Source organism: Cuculus canorus, chromosome 36, assembly GCF_017976375.1.
Source record: "Cuculus canorus isolate bCucCan1 chromosome 36, bCucCan1.pri, whole genome shotgun sequence".
Lineage (NCBI taxonomy): Eukaryota > Metazoa > Chordata > Aves > Cuculiformes > Cuculidae > Cuculus > Cuculus canorus.
Genome location: NC_071436.1, coordinates 34,778 through 49,797, shown reverse-complemented (window position 1 = coordinate 49,797; position 15,020 = coordinate 34,778). Strand labels below are relative to the sequence as shown.

The 15,020-nt window shown below is 57.3% G+C and overlaps 1 protein-coding gene across 1 annotated transcript; it reads left to right on the top strand.

Moving 5' to 3' along the window:
* Positions 1-1,264: 1,264 nt before the first annotated feature.
* On the top strand, positions 1,265-14,640 carry LRCH4 (leucine rich repeats and calponin homology domain containing 4). The gene is made up of 13 exons (XM_054052691.1): positions 1,265-1,529; positions 2,877-3,021; positions 4,171-4,297; positions 5,575-5,680; positions 10,209-10,345; positions 10,415-10,488; positions 10,588-10,684; positions 10,794-10,851; positions 11,849-11,895; positions 12,215-12,281; positions 12,374-12,441; positions 12,890-13,005; positions 14,637-14,640. The coding sequence occupies exons 1-13, from the start codon at positions 1,325-1,327 to the stop codon at positions 14,638-14,640; spliced, it is 1,251 nt and encodes a 416-aa protein (XP_053908666.1). The 5' UTR covers positions 1,265-1,324.
* Positions 14,641-15,020: the final 380 nt, after the last annotated feature.

The following is a 15,020-nucleotide window of genomic DNA, read 5'->3' as shown; positions in this document are numbered from 1 at the left end:
GGGGAAGGAGGGCCGAAGGCTGTCTGAGTTGTGACTCTGCCCAGTTCCCTTTCCCGCCTTTCTGTGGCGCTGCCACCTGATTGGCTGTCAGGGCTCTGGCCACGCCCCTTCGAGGTGATGGCGCCTCTGATTGGCTGGCTTGGTTGTGACTCTGCCCAGCTCCCTTTTCCGCCTTTCTGTGGCGCTGCCGCCTCTGATTGGCTGCGTGGGTACTGGCCACGCCCCCTCGAGGCACTGCCGCCTCTGATTGGCTGCGCGGGCTCTGGCCACGCCCCCTCGAGGCGCTGCGGCCTCTGATTGGCTGGCTTAGTTGTGACTCTGCCCAGCTCCCTTTCCCGCCTTTCTGTGGTGCTGCTGCCTGATTGGCTGCGCGGGCTCTGGCCACGCCCCCCTCGGGGCGCTGCAGCCTCTGATTGGACGCCCGGTTTATCTCTACCCAGCTGGACTGCCCCCCCGCCCCCCCACACACACTCCCGTCTCCATAGCCTGAAACCGCTCTCCCCTAATCTCATCCAGGCTCCAGCTACATCCTGATGGGACGCGTTGGGGCGGATGGAGCCGCCGTACTGCCCCCGGATGCCTTCACTGCCCCGTTCCGACCGCAGCAGCAACAAGTCTTGGCGACCCTCAGCAAGCGGCCGTGCCGGAGCAATCCCTGAGCCTCCCCTCTCCTTACCTCCCACGGGACCCCCACACTGTGCACCCCCTTCTCCATGCAAATACAGGAGCAGAGATAGACGCCGTGAACACACAACCCCCCCCCAACAAACCGCTGCGGAAGGGCCCTTTAAGAGCAGCCGAGGGGGCGGGGCTTGGGGGAGGGGGACAGAGAAGGGGCGTGGCCTCCTGAGCGTCGAATTGAGTGACGTGAGAGCCGACGAGGGTCGCCTTCCATTTATGGGCAGCGGGGGCGTGGCCTCAACTGCTGGGGCGTGGCCTCGCAGTTCGGCGGGTGGGATTGGGGGCGTGGTTTCAAATGATTGACAGGTGGGCACAAAGGGGGCGTGGGCTCCCATTGAGTGACGCCGAGGGGGCGTGGTCTAAGCGCATGGGGGCGTGGCCTCGGTGATAATCCCTATGCCGCCCCCCCAGGGCCAAGTAAGCCACTCCCCTCCTCAGCCCATCAAAGCACACCCAGCACTTCCGCCTTTAAGCTACGCCCCTTCGCCCTGATTGGCCGCTTGCTCCTCTCCTCGTGCTCCCATTGGCCTTTGGCCACGCCCCCCGCGCTCCCATTGGCTTTGGTGCTGGCCACGCCCTCCCCCCCCGCGGCCAAGACCGGCGCTCAGTCGAGCGGCTGCGGTCGCGCAGAGTGGAGGCGGCGATGGCGGCGGGAGAAGCGGAGGGGTTAACAGCGGAACCGCCGCCGCCGCCGCCGCTGCTGCTTCCGTCGCCGGGAGGAGGCAGCACGGAACGCGCTTTGGAGGAAGCGGCTTCATCCGGGACCTTGAGTTTGGCGGGGCGCCGCCTGCGCGTCTTCCCGGGGGAGGCGGCGCGGCGTTGGGACCTCAGCGACACCACGCAGGCGGGTGAGGCCACGCCCCCTTCCGGCAAGGACACGCCCCCTCCGCCGCGCCGAGCAGCCAATCGCTGCGCCCCCTGCTCCCTTAGCCACGCCCCCTGTCTCTCTGGCCACTCCCTCTCCTTCCTAGCTTCTCCCGCGGCCACGCCCCCGCCGCGCCGAGCAGCCAATCACCGCGCGACTTCCTCATTTAGCCACGCCCCCTCATTCTAGCCGCGCCCACCGCCATGCTCCGTCTGTCGTAGCCACGCCCCCCTCAGCACCCGCAGCCAATCACCGCGCGTTCTGTTGTCTGGCCACGCCCTTCGCCATATGGCCACGCCCCCTCCCCTGGCGGGAGGAGCCGGTCGGGCCGGTCCCGCTGCCTCAGTTTCCCCCTCCCGGCACAGAAAGGGGCACCAGCCCTGCCCCCACCCCCATGTCCCCATCCCTGTCCCCTTGTCCCCATCCCTGTCCCCCTTCCTATCCCCGTGTCCCCATTCGTGTCCCCCATCCCTGTCCCCCTCCCCAGGGGTCCCCCACTCCCCATCTGTGTCCCCATCTCTGTCCCCATCCTCATGGGTCTCTGTCCCCATCCGTGTCCTCCTCCCTGTCTCCGTGTCCCCCCCGCGCCTCCATGTCCCCCTCCGTGTCCCCATATCCCCCTCCGTGTCCCCATGTCCCCACGTCCCTCTCCATGTCCCCATGTCCCCCACATCCCCCTCCATGTCCCCATGTCCCCCACGTCCCCCTCGGTGTCCCCACATTCCCCTCTGTGTCCCCACATCCCCACATCCCCCTCCATATCCCCACGTCCCCCTCCGTGTCCCCACATCCCCCTCCATGTCCCCATGTCCCCCACGTCCCCCTCCGTCTCCCCACGTCCCCACATCCCCCTCCGTGTCCCCAATGTCCCCACGTCCTCCTCTGTGTCCCCCACGTCCCCCTCTGTGTCCCCACGTCCCCCTCCGTGTCCCCATGTCCCCCTCCATGTCCCCTCATCCCCACATACCCCTCGGTGTCCGCATGTCCCCACGTCCCCCTCGGTGTCCCCACATCCCCCTCCGTGTCCCCATGTCCCCATGTCCCCACATTCCCCTCTGTGTCCCCCTCTGTGTCCCCACATCCCCCTCTGTGTCCCCACATCCCCCTCCGTGTCCCCACGTCCCCACGTCCCCTTCTGTGTCCCCACGTCCCCCTCCGTGTCCCCATATCCCCCTCCCTGTCCCTGTGTCCCCCCATGTCCCCACATCCCCCTCCATGTCCCCATGTCCCCACGTCTCCCTCTGTGTCCCCACATCCCCACGTCCCCCTCCGTGTCCCCATGTCCCCACGTCCCCCTCGGTGTCCCCACGTCCCCCTCGGTGTCCCCCAGATCTCTCCCGGAACCGCCTCTCGGCGCTGCCGCCGGCCGTGTGCCGTTTGCCGGCGCTGGAAGAGCTGAACGTCGCCCACAACGTCCTCCGCCGCCTTCCCCCCGCCATGGCCGACCTGCGGGCCCTCGCCCACCTCGACCTCAGGTACCCCCGACCAGTACCGCCCAGTCTGACCAGTACAGCCCAGTTAGCCCAACCCCGGCACCATTAACCCAGTCCCAGCCCAGTTATCCCAGTCCCAGGCCAGTTATCCCGGTCCCATCCCAGTTATCCAACCTCCAGGCCCTCGCCCACCTCGACCTCAGGTACCCCCGACCAGTACCGCCCAGTCTGACCAGTACAGCCCAGTTAGCCCAAGCCCGGCCCCATTATCCCGGTCCCAGCCCAGTTATCCCGGTCCCATCCCAGTTATCCCAGTCCCATCCCAGTTATCCAACCTCCAGGCCCTCGCCCACCTCGACCTCAGGTACCTCCCCTCCCAGTTATCCCAGTGCCCTCCCAGTTATCCCAGTGCCCTCCCAGTTACCCCATTCCCCTCCCAGTTTCACCCCATTCCCCTCCCAGTTTTACCCCATTCCCCTCCCAGTTTCTCCCCATTCCCCTCCCAGTTTCTTCCCATTCCCCTCCCAGTTTCTCCCCATTCCCCTCCCAGTTTCTCCCCATTCCCCTCCCAGTTTCACCCCATTCCCCTCCCAGTTTCTCCCCATTCCCCTCCCAGTTTCTTCCCATTCCCCTCCCAGTTTCTCCCCATTCCCCTCCCAGTTTCTCCCCATTCCCCTCCCAGTTACCCCCATTCCCCTCCCAGTTTTACCCCATTCCCTTCCCAGTTTCTCCCCATTCCCCTCCCAGTTCTCCCCATTCCCCTCCCATTTCTCCCCATTCCCCTCCCAGTTCTCCCCATTCCCCTCCCAGTTCTCCCCATTCCCCTCCCATTTCTCCCCATTCCCTTCCCAGTTACCCCATTCCCCTCCCATTTCTCCCCATTCCCCTCCCCGTTTCTCCCCATTCCCTCCCCGTTTCTCCCCATTCCCCTCCCAGTTTCACCCCATTCCCCTCCCAGTTTGTCCCCAGTCCCCTCCCAGTTCTCCCAGTTACCCCCTTCCCCTCCCAGTTACCCCATTCCCTCCCGTTTCTCCCCATTCCCCTCCCCGTTTCTCCCCATTCCCCTCCCCGTTTCACCCCATTCCCTCCCAGTTTCACCCCATTCCCCTCCCAGTTTCACCCCATTCCCCTCCCAGTGTGTCCCCAGTCCCCTCCCAGTTCTCCCAGTCCTCCCAGTTCTCCCCTCCACAGCCATAACCAGCTGCGGGCGCTGCCTTCGTGCCTCTCCCTTCTGCCCCTCCGCGTCCTCCTGGCGTCCCACAACCGCCTGGCGCGGCTCCCGGAGAACATCGGGGCGCTCGGCTCCCTCTGCCAGCTGGTGAGGGGACACCCCTTTGTCCCCCCCTTTGTCCCCCCCTTTGTCCCCCCCTTTGTCCCCCCCTTTGTCCCCTTCTGTCTCCCATTCACCCCTCCTTTTACCCCATGGGGACCCCTTAAACCCCTCTCTCCACCCCCTCTGTCACCGCTTGGGGACCTCTTTTGTCCCCCCCTTCTCATCTCTTGGGGACCCCTTGTCACCCCCCTGTCCCCCTTGTCATCTTTTGGGGACCCCCCGTCCCCCTTGTCCCCCATTTTCCCCCCATGTCCTCCTTTTCCCTCCATCCCTTTGTCACCCCCAGGACTCCATGTCACCCCCTTTTCCTCCTTCTCATCTCTTGGGGACCCCCTATCACCCTCCTGTCCCCCTTCTCATCTCTTGGGGACCCCCTGTCACCCCCCTGTCCCCCTTGTCATCTCTTGGGGACCCCTGTCACCCCCCTGTCCCCCTCTTCCCTCCTCTTGGGGACCCCCTGTCAACCCCCTGTCCCCTTTGTCCCCCATTTCCCCCCCGTGTCCTCCTTTTCCCTCCATCCCTTTGTCACCCCCAGGACTCCATGTCACCCCCTTTTCCCCCTTCTCATCTCTTGGGGACCCCCTGTCACCCCCCTGTCCCCCTTCTCATCTCTTGGGGACCCCCTATCACCCTCTTGTCCCCCTCGTCCCTCCTCTTGGGGACCTCCTGTCACCCCCCTGCCCCCCTCTTCCCTCCTCTTGGGGACCCCCTGTCACCCCCCTGTCCCCCTTGTCCTCCATTTTCCCCCCTTGTCCTCCATTTTCCCCCCTTGTCCTCCATTTTCCCCCCATGTCCTCCTTTTCCCTCCATCCCTTTGTCACCCCCAGGACTCCATGTCACCCCCCTGTCCCCCTTCTCATTTCTTGGGGACCCCCTGTCACCCCCCTGTCCCCCTTCTCATCTCTTGGGGACCCCCTGTCACCCCCCTGTCCCCCTCGTCCCTCCTCTTGGGGACCCCCTGTCACCCCCCTGACCCCTTGTCCCCCCCTTGGGGACCTCTTCTCACCCCCCTGTCCCCCTTCTCATCTCTTGGGGACCCCCTGTCACCCCCCTGTCCCCCTTGTCCTCCATTTTCCCCCCTTGTCCTCCATTTTCCCCCCATGTCCTCCTTTTCCCACCATCCCTTTCTCACCCCCAGGACTCCATGTCACCCCCTTTTCCCCCTTCTCATCTTTGGGGACCCCTGTCCCCCTTTGTCCCCCTTTGTCCCCCCTCATTGAGGACATAAAAGGGGGGTTCCCCCCCCCCCCTTTCCTTTGCAGGACGTGAGCTCCAACGAGCTGCGGGCGCTGCCGCCGTCCCTCGGCCATCTTCGCTCCCTTCGCGACCTCAACCTTCGCCGCAACCAACTCACCGCGCTGCCCAGAGGTATTTTGGGGTGAATTCCTCCCTTTTCGGGGCTCTTCACTTCTTGGGCTTCCGCCCTTTCCCACCTTCTCCATTGCTGACGCCGCTTCCCGTTGGATAAAGGCCGTTTGGGGGTCCTTTCTTCCCTTTTTTGAGGTGATTCGTTGGGGTTTTTGTGGTGATTCTCCATTTTTTTGTGGTGATTCTCCATTTTTTTGTGGTGATTCTCCATTTTTTGTGGTGATTCTCCATTTTTTTGTGGTGATTCTCCATTTTTTTGTGGTGATTCTCCATTTTTTGTGGTGATTCTCCATTTTTTTGTGGTGATTCTCCATTTTTTGTGGTGATTCTCCATTTTTTTGTGGTGATTCTCCATTTTTTTGTGGTGATTCTCCATTTTTTGTGGTGATTCTTCATTTTTTTGTGGCGATTCTTCACTTTTTAGGGTCATTTATTCACTTTTTGAGGAGATTCTTCATTTTTTTGAGGTGATTCTTCACTTTTTGGGGTCGTTTATTCAATTTTGGGGGAGATTTTCCATTTTCTGAGGCAATTCTTTATTTTTTAGGGTCATTTATTCACTTTTTGAGGAGATTCTTCATTTTTTTGAGGTGATTCTTCACTTTTTAGGGTCGTTTATTCACTTTTTGGGGATATTCTTCATTTTTTGAGGTGATTCTTCACTTTTTAGGGTCGTTTATTCAATTTTTGGGGATATTCTTCATTTTTTTGTGGTGATTCTTCACTTTTTAGGGTCGTTTATTCAATTTTTGGGGAGATTTTCCATTTTCTGAGGCAATTCTTTATTTTTTAGGGTCGTTTATTCACTTTTTGAGGAGATTCTTCATTTTTTGTGGTGAATCTTCACTTTTTAAGGTCGTTTATTCACTTTTTGGGGGAGATTTTCCATTTTCTGAGGCAATTCTTTATTTTTTAGGGTCGTTTATTCACTTTTTGAGGAGATTCTTCATTTTCTTGAGGTGATTCTTCATTTTTTGGGGTCATTTATTCAATTTTTGGGGAGATTCTTCATTTTTTTGAGGTGATTCTTCACTTTTTGGGGTCGTTTATTCAATTTTGGGGGAGATTTTCCATTTTCTGAGGCAATTCTTTATTTTTTAGGGTCATTTATTCACTTTTTGAGGAGATTCTTCATTTTTTTGAGGCAATTCTTCACTTTTTAGGGTCGTTTATTCACTTTTTGGGGAGATTCTTCATTTTTTGTGGCGATTCTTCACTTTTTAAGGTCCTTTATTCAATTTTTGAGGAGATTCTTCATTTTTTTGTGGTGATTCTTCACTTTTTGGGGTCGTTTATTCACTTTTTGAGGAGATTCTTCATTTCTTTGAGGCAATTCTATATTTTTTAGGGTTATTTATTCAATTTTTGAGGAGATTCTTCATTTTTTTGAGGCGATTCTTCACATTTTAAGGTCGTTTATTCACTTTTTGGGGAGATTCTTTATTTTCTGAGGCAATTCTTCATTTTTTAGGGTCGTTTATTCACTTTTTGGGGAGATTCTTCATTTCTTGACGTGATTCTTCATTTTTTGGTGTTGTTTATTCACTTTTTGGCGTTGTTTATTCACTTTTTAGCGTTGGTTATTCACTTTTTACGGTTCTTTATTCATTTGGGGCTATTCTTCACCTTTTGGGGTGGTTTCTTCACCTTTTGGGGTGGTTTCTTCACCTTTTGGAATGGTTTCTTCACCTTTTGGGACGGTTTCTTCACTTTTTGGGACGGTTTCTTCACTTTTTGGGACGGTTTCTTCACTTTTTGGGACGGTTTCTTCACCTTTTGGGACGGTTTCTTCACCTTTTGGGACGGTTTCTTCACCTTTTGGGGTGGTTTCTTCACCTTTTGGGGTGGTTTCTTCACCTTTTGGGACGGTTTCTTCACCTTTTGGGACGGTTTCTTCACCTTTTTGTTGGTTTCTTCACCTTTCGGGGTGGTTTCTTCACCTTTCGGGGTGGTTTCTTCACTTTCGGGATGATTTCTTCACCTTTTGGGATGGTTTCTTCACCTTTTGGATGGTTTCTTCACTTTTTGGGATGGTTTCTTCACCTTTTGGGATGTTTTCTTCACTTTTTTGTTGGTTTCTTCACCTTTTGGGACGGTTTCTTCACTTTTGAGATGGTTTCTTCACCTTTTGGGACGGTTTCTTCACCTTTTGGGACGGTTTCTTCACCTTTTGGGACGGTTTCTTCACCTTTCGGGACGGTTTCTTCACCTTTCGGACGGTTTCTTCACCTTTTGCGGTGGTTTCTTCACCTTTTGGGATGGTTTCTTCACCTTTTGCGGTGGTTTCTTCACCTTTTGGGACGGTTTCTTCACCTTTTGGGATGGTTTCTTCACCTTTTGGGACGGTTTCTTCACCTTTTGGGACGGTTTCTTCACCTTTTGGGACGGTTTCTTCACCTTTTGGGACGGTTTCTTCACCTTTTGGGGTGATTTCTTCACCTTTTGGATGGTTTCTTCACCTTTTGGGACGGTTTCTTCACCTTTTGGGACGGTTTCTTCACCTTTTGGGACGGTTTCTTCACCTTTCGGGGTGGTTTCTTCACCTTTCGGGGTGGTTTCTTCCCCTTTCGGGGTGGTTTCTTCACCTTTTGGGGTGGTTTCTTCACCTTTTGGGGTGGTTTCCTCACCTTTTGGGGTGGTTTCTTCACTTTCGGGATGGTTTCTTCACTTTCGGGATGGTTTCTTCACCTTTCGGGATGGTTTCTTCACCTTTCGGGATGGTTTCTTCACCTTTTGGGGTGGTTTCTTCACCTTTTGGGACGGTTTCTTCACCTTTTGGGGTGGTTTCTTCACCTTTTGGGACGGTTTCTTCACCTTTTGGGACGGTTTCTTCACCTTTTGGGACGGTTTCTTCACCTTTTGGGACGGTTTCTTCACCTTTTGGGACGGTTTCTTCACCTTTTGGGACGGTTTCTTCACCTTTCGGGGTGGTTTCTTCACCTTTCGGACGGTTTCTTCACCTTTTGCGGTGGTTTCTTCACCTTTTGGGATGGTTTCTTCACCTTTTGCGGTGGTTTCTTCACCTTTTGGGACGGTTTCTTCACCTTTTGGGATGGTTTCTTCACCTTTTGGGACGGTTTCTTCACCTTTTGGGACGGTTTCTTCACCTTTTGGGACGGTTTCTTCACCTTTTGGGACGGTTTCTTCACCTTTTGGGGTGATTTCTTCACCTTTTGGATGGTTTCTTCACCTTTTGGGACGGTTTCTTCACCTTTTGGGACGGTTTCTTCACCTTTGGGACGGTTTCTTCACCTTTTGGGACGGTTTCTTCACCTTTCGGGGTGGTTTCTTCACCTTTCGGGGTGGTTTCTTCCCCTTTCGGGGTGGTTTCTTCACCTTTTGGGGTGGTTTCTTCACCTTTTGGGGTGGTTTCCTCACCTTTTGGGGTGGTTTCTTCACTTTCGGGATGGTTTCTTCACTTTCGGGATGGTTTCTTCACCTTTTGGGACGGTTTCTTCACCTTTTGGGACGGTTTCTTCACCTTTTGGGACGGTTTCTTCACCTTTTGGGACGGTTTCTTCACCTTTTGGGGTGGTTTCTTCACCTTTTGGGACGGTTTCTTCACTTTCTGGATGGTTTCTTCACCTTTCGGGATGGTTTCTTCACCTTTCGGGATGGTTTCTTCACCTTTTGGGACGGTTTCTTCACCTTTTGAGATGGTTTCTTCACCTTTCGGGGTGGTTTCTTCACTTTTTTGTTGGTTTCTTCACCTTTTGGGGTGGTTTCTTCACTTTTTTGTTCGTTTCTTCACCTTTCGGGGTGGTTTCTTCACCTTTTGGGACGGTTTCTTCACCTTTTGGGACGGTTTCTTCACCTTTCGGGATGGTTTCTTCACTTTTTTGTTGGTTTCTTCACCTTTTGGGATGGTTTCTTCACCTTTTGGGATGATTTCTTCACCTTTTGGGATGGTTTCTTCACCTTTTGAGGTGGTTTCTTCACCTTTTGGGATGGTTTCTTCACTTTTTTGTTGGTTTCTTCACCTTTCGGGGTGGTTTCTTCACCTTTCGGGATGGTTTCTTCACCTTTCGGGATGGTTTCTTCACCTTTTGCGGTGGTTTCTTCACTTTTTGGTGTGGTTTCTTCACCTTTTGGGACGGTTTCTTCACTTTTGGGACGGTTTCTTCACTTTTTGGGGTGGTTACTTCACCTTTCGGACGGTTTCTTCACCTTTTGGGGTGGTTTCTTCACTTTTTTGTTGGTTTCTTCACCTTTTGGGGTGGTTTCTTCACCTTTTTGGATGGTTTCTTCACCTTTTTGGATGGTTTCTTCACTTTTTTGTTGGTTTCTTCACCTCTTGGGATGGTTTCTTCACCTTTTTGGATGGTTTCTTCACCTTTTTGGATGGTTTCTTCACCTTTTGAGGTGGTTTCTTCACCTTTTGGGATGTTTTCTTCACTTTTTTGTTGGTTTCTTCACTTTTTTGTTGGTTTCTTCACCTTTTGGAATGGTTTCCTCACCTTTTGGGTCTCCCCACTTTTGAGGCCCCCCCCCAAACCCCCTAAAAATCCCTCTTTTCCTCTCCTTTCAGAGCTTTCCGAGCTGCCCCTCATCCGCCTCGACTTCTCCTGCAACCGCATCGTCTCCATTCCTCGCTCCTTCCGACGCCTCCGACACCTCCAAACCCTCCTCGCCGATCACAACCCCCTCCAATCCCCTCCTGCCCAGGTTTGAGACATAGCGGGGGGGTCAGAAGATTTTTGGGGGACCCCCCTAAACCCCCCTCTTCTTTCCCAGGTTTGCCTGAAAGGCAAAGTCCACATCTTCAAGCACCTCGAAGCCTCCATCTCCCCCCGCGTTCCTCCTCCCTGGTAAATAAAAAAGGGGGTCTCAAAGCCTCCCCAAGTGTCCCCCCCAACTCCTTTACTTTTTTTGGGGTCCCCCCACCCCTTTTTTCCCCCTCCTCGCAGCTTCACGGATGAGTTTTTCCCACTCCGCCAGCGCCGAGGTTTGGATTCCGGCTTCAACAGCGTCGACAGCGGCAACAAACGGTGGTCCGGGAACGAGGTAGGATTTGGGGGGGCTGTGGGTAGGTTTGAGGGGTGCAGTGAAGGAGGAGGGGGGTTGGAGGGTGTCCCCCCTACACCTCATTCACCCCCTTTTCCCATCGTTTCAGTCCACGGAGGAGTTTGCGGAGCCGATGTTGCAGCAAAGGGAGAGGCGGAATGGGGCAGGTGGGGGGGGGGTGTGGGGGTGCACCTTGGAGACCCCCTCACATCCCCCTTGTCACCCCCTTAGGGACCCCCTGCTACCCTTGGGGACCCCCATCACCCTTTCGGGACTCCCCAGAACCCCCTGTCCCCCCCATCCCCTCCTTGGGGACCCCCGCAGGACCCCCTGTCCCCCCCATCCCCTCTTTGGGGACTCCCTGTCCCCCCCATTCCCTCCTTGGGAACCCCCCCAGGACCCCCTGTCCCCCCCATCCCCTTCTTGGGGACCCCCCCAGGACCCCCTGTCCCCCCCATCCCCTCCTTGGGGACCCCCCCAGGACCCCCCGTCCCCCTCATCCCCTCCTTGGGGACCCCCTGTCCCCTCCATCCCCTCCTTGGGGACCCCCCCAGGACCCCCTTTCCCCCCCATCCCCCCCTTGGGAACCCCCCCAGGACCCCCTTTCCCCCCCATCCCCTCCTTGGGGACCCCCCCAGGACCCCCTGTCCCCCCAATCCCCTCCTTGGGGACCCCCCCAGGAACCCCTGTCCCCCCCATCCCCTCCTTGGGGACCCCCCAGGACCCCTGTCCCCCTCATCCCCTCCTTGGGGAGCCCCCCAGAACCCCCTGTCCCCCCCATCCCCTCCTTGGGGACCCCCCCAGGACCCCCTGTCCCCCTCATCCCCTCCTTGCGGACCCCCCCAGGACCCCCCGTCCCCCCCATCCCCTCCTTGGGGACCCCCCAGGACCCCCTGTCCCCTCCATCCCCTCTTTGGGGACCCCCCAGGACCCCCTGTCCCCCCCAGAACCCCCTGTCCCCCCCATCCCCTCCTTGGGGACCCCCCCAGGACCCCCTGTCCCCCCCATCCCCTACTTGGGGACCCCTTTTTGCCCCCCCCATCCCCTCTGCCCCCCCCTTGGGGACCCCCTGCCCCTTTTGGGGACCCCCCCAGGACCCCCTTTGCCTGTGTGTCCCCCTCCATCTTTGGGGACCCCCCCCTCACCTTTTGGGGTCCCCCCCAGGCGGTGACAGCGACCCTGAGCCACTCGACTTCGGCGAGGACGAGGAGGTGACACCAGCACCCCCCCCCCCTTAATTTTAGGGTCCCCCCCCCAATTTGAGGACCCCCCCAAATCCCTCTAAACACCCCCCTGAACCCCCAAAATCCCTGGGACCCCCCCTTTTTTCTTCCCTTTAAGACCAAGAGTGGACCGCAAGGAGAAGGGGGAGTTTGGGGGGGGGTCCCACAATTTAGGGGTCACCTTAATCTGGGGGGGGGGGTCCCCTCTTTTCCCCCACATTTCCCACTCCCTACAAACCGCCCCCCCCTAATTAAGCCCCTATAATTAACAAAGTTGCTAATTACCGCCCCCCCCCCATCAATCCAGGACCCCCTCGGACCCCGGAGCCCCCCCTTGGCCCCCCAAAAACTCAGCACTTTTGCCTCTTCCTCTGGTAAGGACCCCCCCTTTTTTGTTTGCCCCCCCTTTTTTTTGCCCCCCCCCTCCCATGACCCTCCCCTCACTTTACCCCCTCCCCCCCCTCAGGGCCCCCCCAAATCCCCACAGCCCCCCCAGATTGTGACGAGCACGAGCTGATGGCTGAGATGCAGCAGGTATGGGGTGGGACCCCCCTTTTTTTTGTGGCCCCCCCTTTTTTGTGCCCCCCCAAACCCACTTTTATGGGGTCAGAGGGGGGTTTTGGGGGGGGTCCTGTGGTTTTGGGGGGGGTCCTGGAGTTTGGGGGGGGCTCCTGTGATTTGGGGGGGGGGTCCTGTGATTTTGGGGGGGTCCTGGAGTTTGGGGGGGGCTCCTGTGATTTGGGGGGGGGGGTCCTGTGATTTTGGGGGGGGGTTCAAAGAGTTTGGGGGTGTTCGCAGGATTTGGGGGGGGTCAGGGGGTGTTCAAGGGGTTTGGGGGGGTTGTGTTTCAGGATTTGGGGGTTCCAAGGGGGGGTTTGAGGGATTTGGGAGATCTCAAAGAGGGGTTCAAGGAGTTTTTGGGGGGCTATGGGATTTGGGGAGGGGGGGGATCCCCTTTATTTCATGGCCCCCCCAAATCCAGAGCCTGCAGGCGCTGCTGCGGGATTTGGGGGACACAGAGCTGCTGCGGCGATTGGCGACGTCCCTGCGCCCCCCCCGCGCCCCCCCGGTGAGTGGGGTGTCCCCCCCCAATCCTGACACCCCAAAAACCACTCCCTGACACCCCAAAACCCCCCCTGCGCCCCCCAAATTCCCCCGTTTTCCCCTCCATCCGCACCATTTTTGACGTCCCACCCCCCCCAAAATACCCCTTATGCACCATTTTTACCCCATTTTCCCACCCGGGGCCCCCCAAAACCCCCCTTTTTCCACCCCAACCCCCCACTTTTACCCCTCCATCCCCCCAAAACCCCACTCTGACCCCCCAAACCCCCCCATTTTTCCACCCCAACCCCATTTTTGCCCCTCCGTCCCCCCAAAACCCACTCTGACCCCCCAAACCCCCCCTTTTTCCCTCCCAACCCCCCACTTTTACCCCTCCACCCCCCCAAAACCCCACTCTGACCCCCCAAAACCCCCCCTTTTCCACCCCACCCCCCCACTTTTACCTCTCCACCCACCCAAAAGCCCACTCTGACCCCCCAAACACCCCCTTTTTCCCCCCAAAACCCCACTCTGACCCCCCAGCACCCCCATTTTTCCACCCCAACCCCCCACTTTTACCCCTCCATCCCCCTAAAACCCCACTCTGACCCCCCAAACCCCCCCTTTTTCTCCCCAACGCCCCCACTTTTACCCCTCCATCCCCCCAAAAACCCCACTCTGACCCCCCAACACCCCCTTTTTTCCCCCCAACCCCCCCACTTTTACCTCTCCATTCCCCCAAAAACCCACTCTGACCCCCCAAAACCCCCCCTTTTCCACCCCAACCCCCCACTTTTACCCCTCCATCCCCCCAAAACCCCACTCTGACCCCCCAAACACCCCCTTTTTCCCCCCAAAACCCCACTCTGACCCCCCAAACACCCCCTTTTTCCCCCCCAACACCCCACTCTGACCCCCAAAACCCCCCTTTTTCCACCCCAACCCCCCATTTTTGCCCCTCCATCCCCCAAAACCCCACTCTGACCCCCCAAATACCCCCATTTTCCACCCCAACCCCCCACTTTTCCCCCTCCATCCCCCCAAAACCCCACTCTGACCCCCCAAACCCCCCCTTTTTCCCCCAACCCCCCACTTTTACCTCTCCATCCCCCCAAAAACCCCACTCTGACCCCCCAAAATCCCCCTTTTTTCCCCCAACCCCCCCATTTTTCCACCCCTACCCCCATTTTTGCCCCTCCATCCCCCCAAAACCCCACTCTGACCCCCCAAACCCCCCCTTTTTCTCCCCAATGCCCCCATTTTTCCACCCCAACCCCCCACTTTTACCCCTCCATCCCCCAAAACCCCACTCTGACCCCCCAAATACCCCCCTTTTTCTCCCACCCCCCCATTTTTAATCCCTCCATCCCCCAAAACCCCACTCTGACCCCCAAACCCCCCCTTTTTCCCTCCCAACCCCCCACTTTTACCCCTCCATCCCCCAAAAACCCCACTCTGACCCCCCAAACCCCCCCTTTTCTCCCCCCAAACCCCCACTTTTACCCCTCCACCCCCAACCCCCCCTTTTCTCCCCCCCACCCCCAAAACACCCCATTTTACCCCCTTTCCCCCCATTTTTACCCCCTTTCCCCTCATTTTTTGGGGTGCGAGTGCTCATGGGGGGGGGGGGGGGGGGTGTTTGTTCCCTCCCCACTGACCCCCCCCCCCCCTTTTTCACCCCTCAGGTGAAGCTTTGCCCCCCCCCTCGCCCCCCTTTTCCCCCCCCCGCGCTCCTCGCTGCCTTCGCCCTCTTCTACGCCATCGTCCTGGCGCTGCTCCTCGCTGCTTATCGCGCCCTCTGGGGGGGGGACCCCAATATTTAAGAGGGTCCCCCCCTCCCTTAGAGACCCCCCCTCCCTTAGAGACCCCCCCAAACCCCAGGGGGTCCCTTTAAACCCCCCTAAACCCCCCCTCAAACCCTGCTCCCCCTCCCTTATAGTGCCTTAAAAGCAGGGAAACTGAGGCAGGGATGGGGTTAGAAGGGGTGAAGCCTCCCCCTTCCTTAATTATTATTCTAATTAATTATTCCAATTATTCTAATTAATTATTCTAATTAATTATTCTAATTA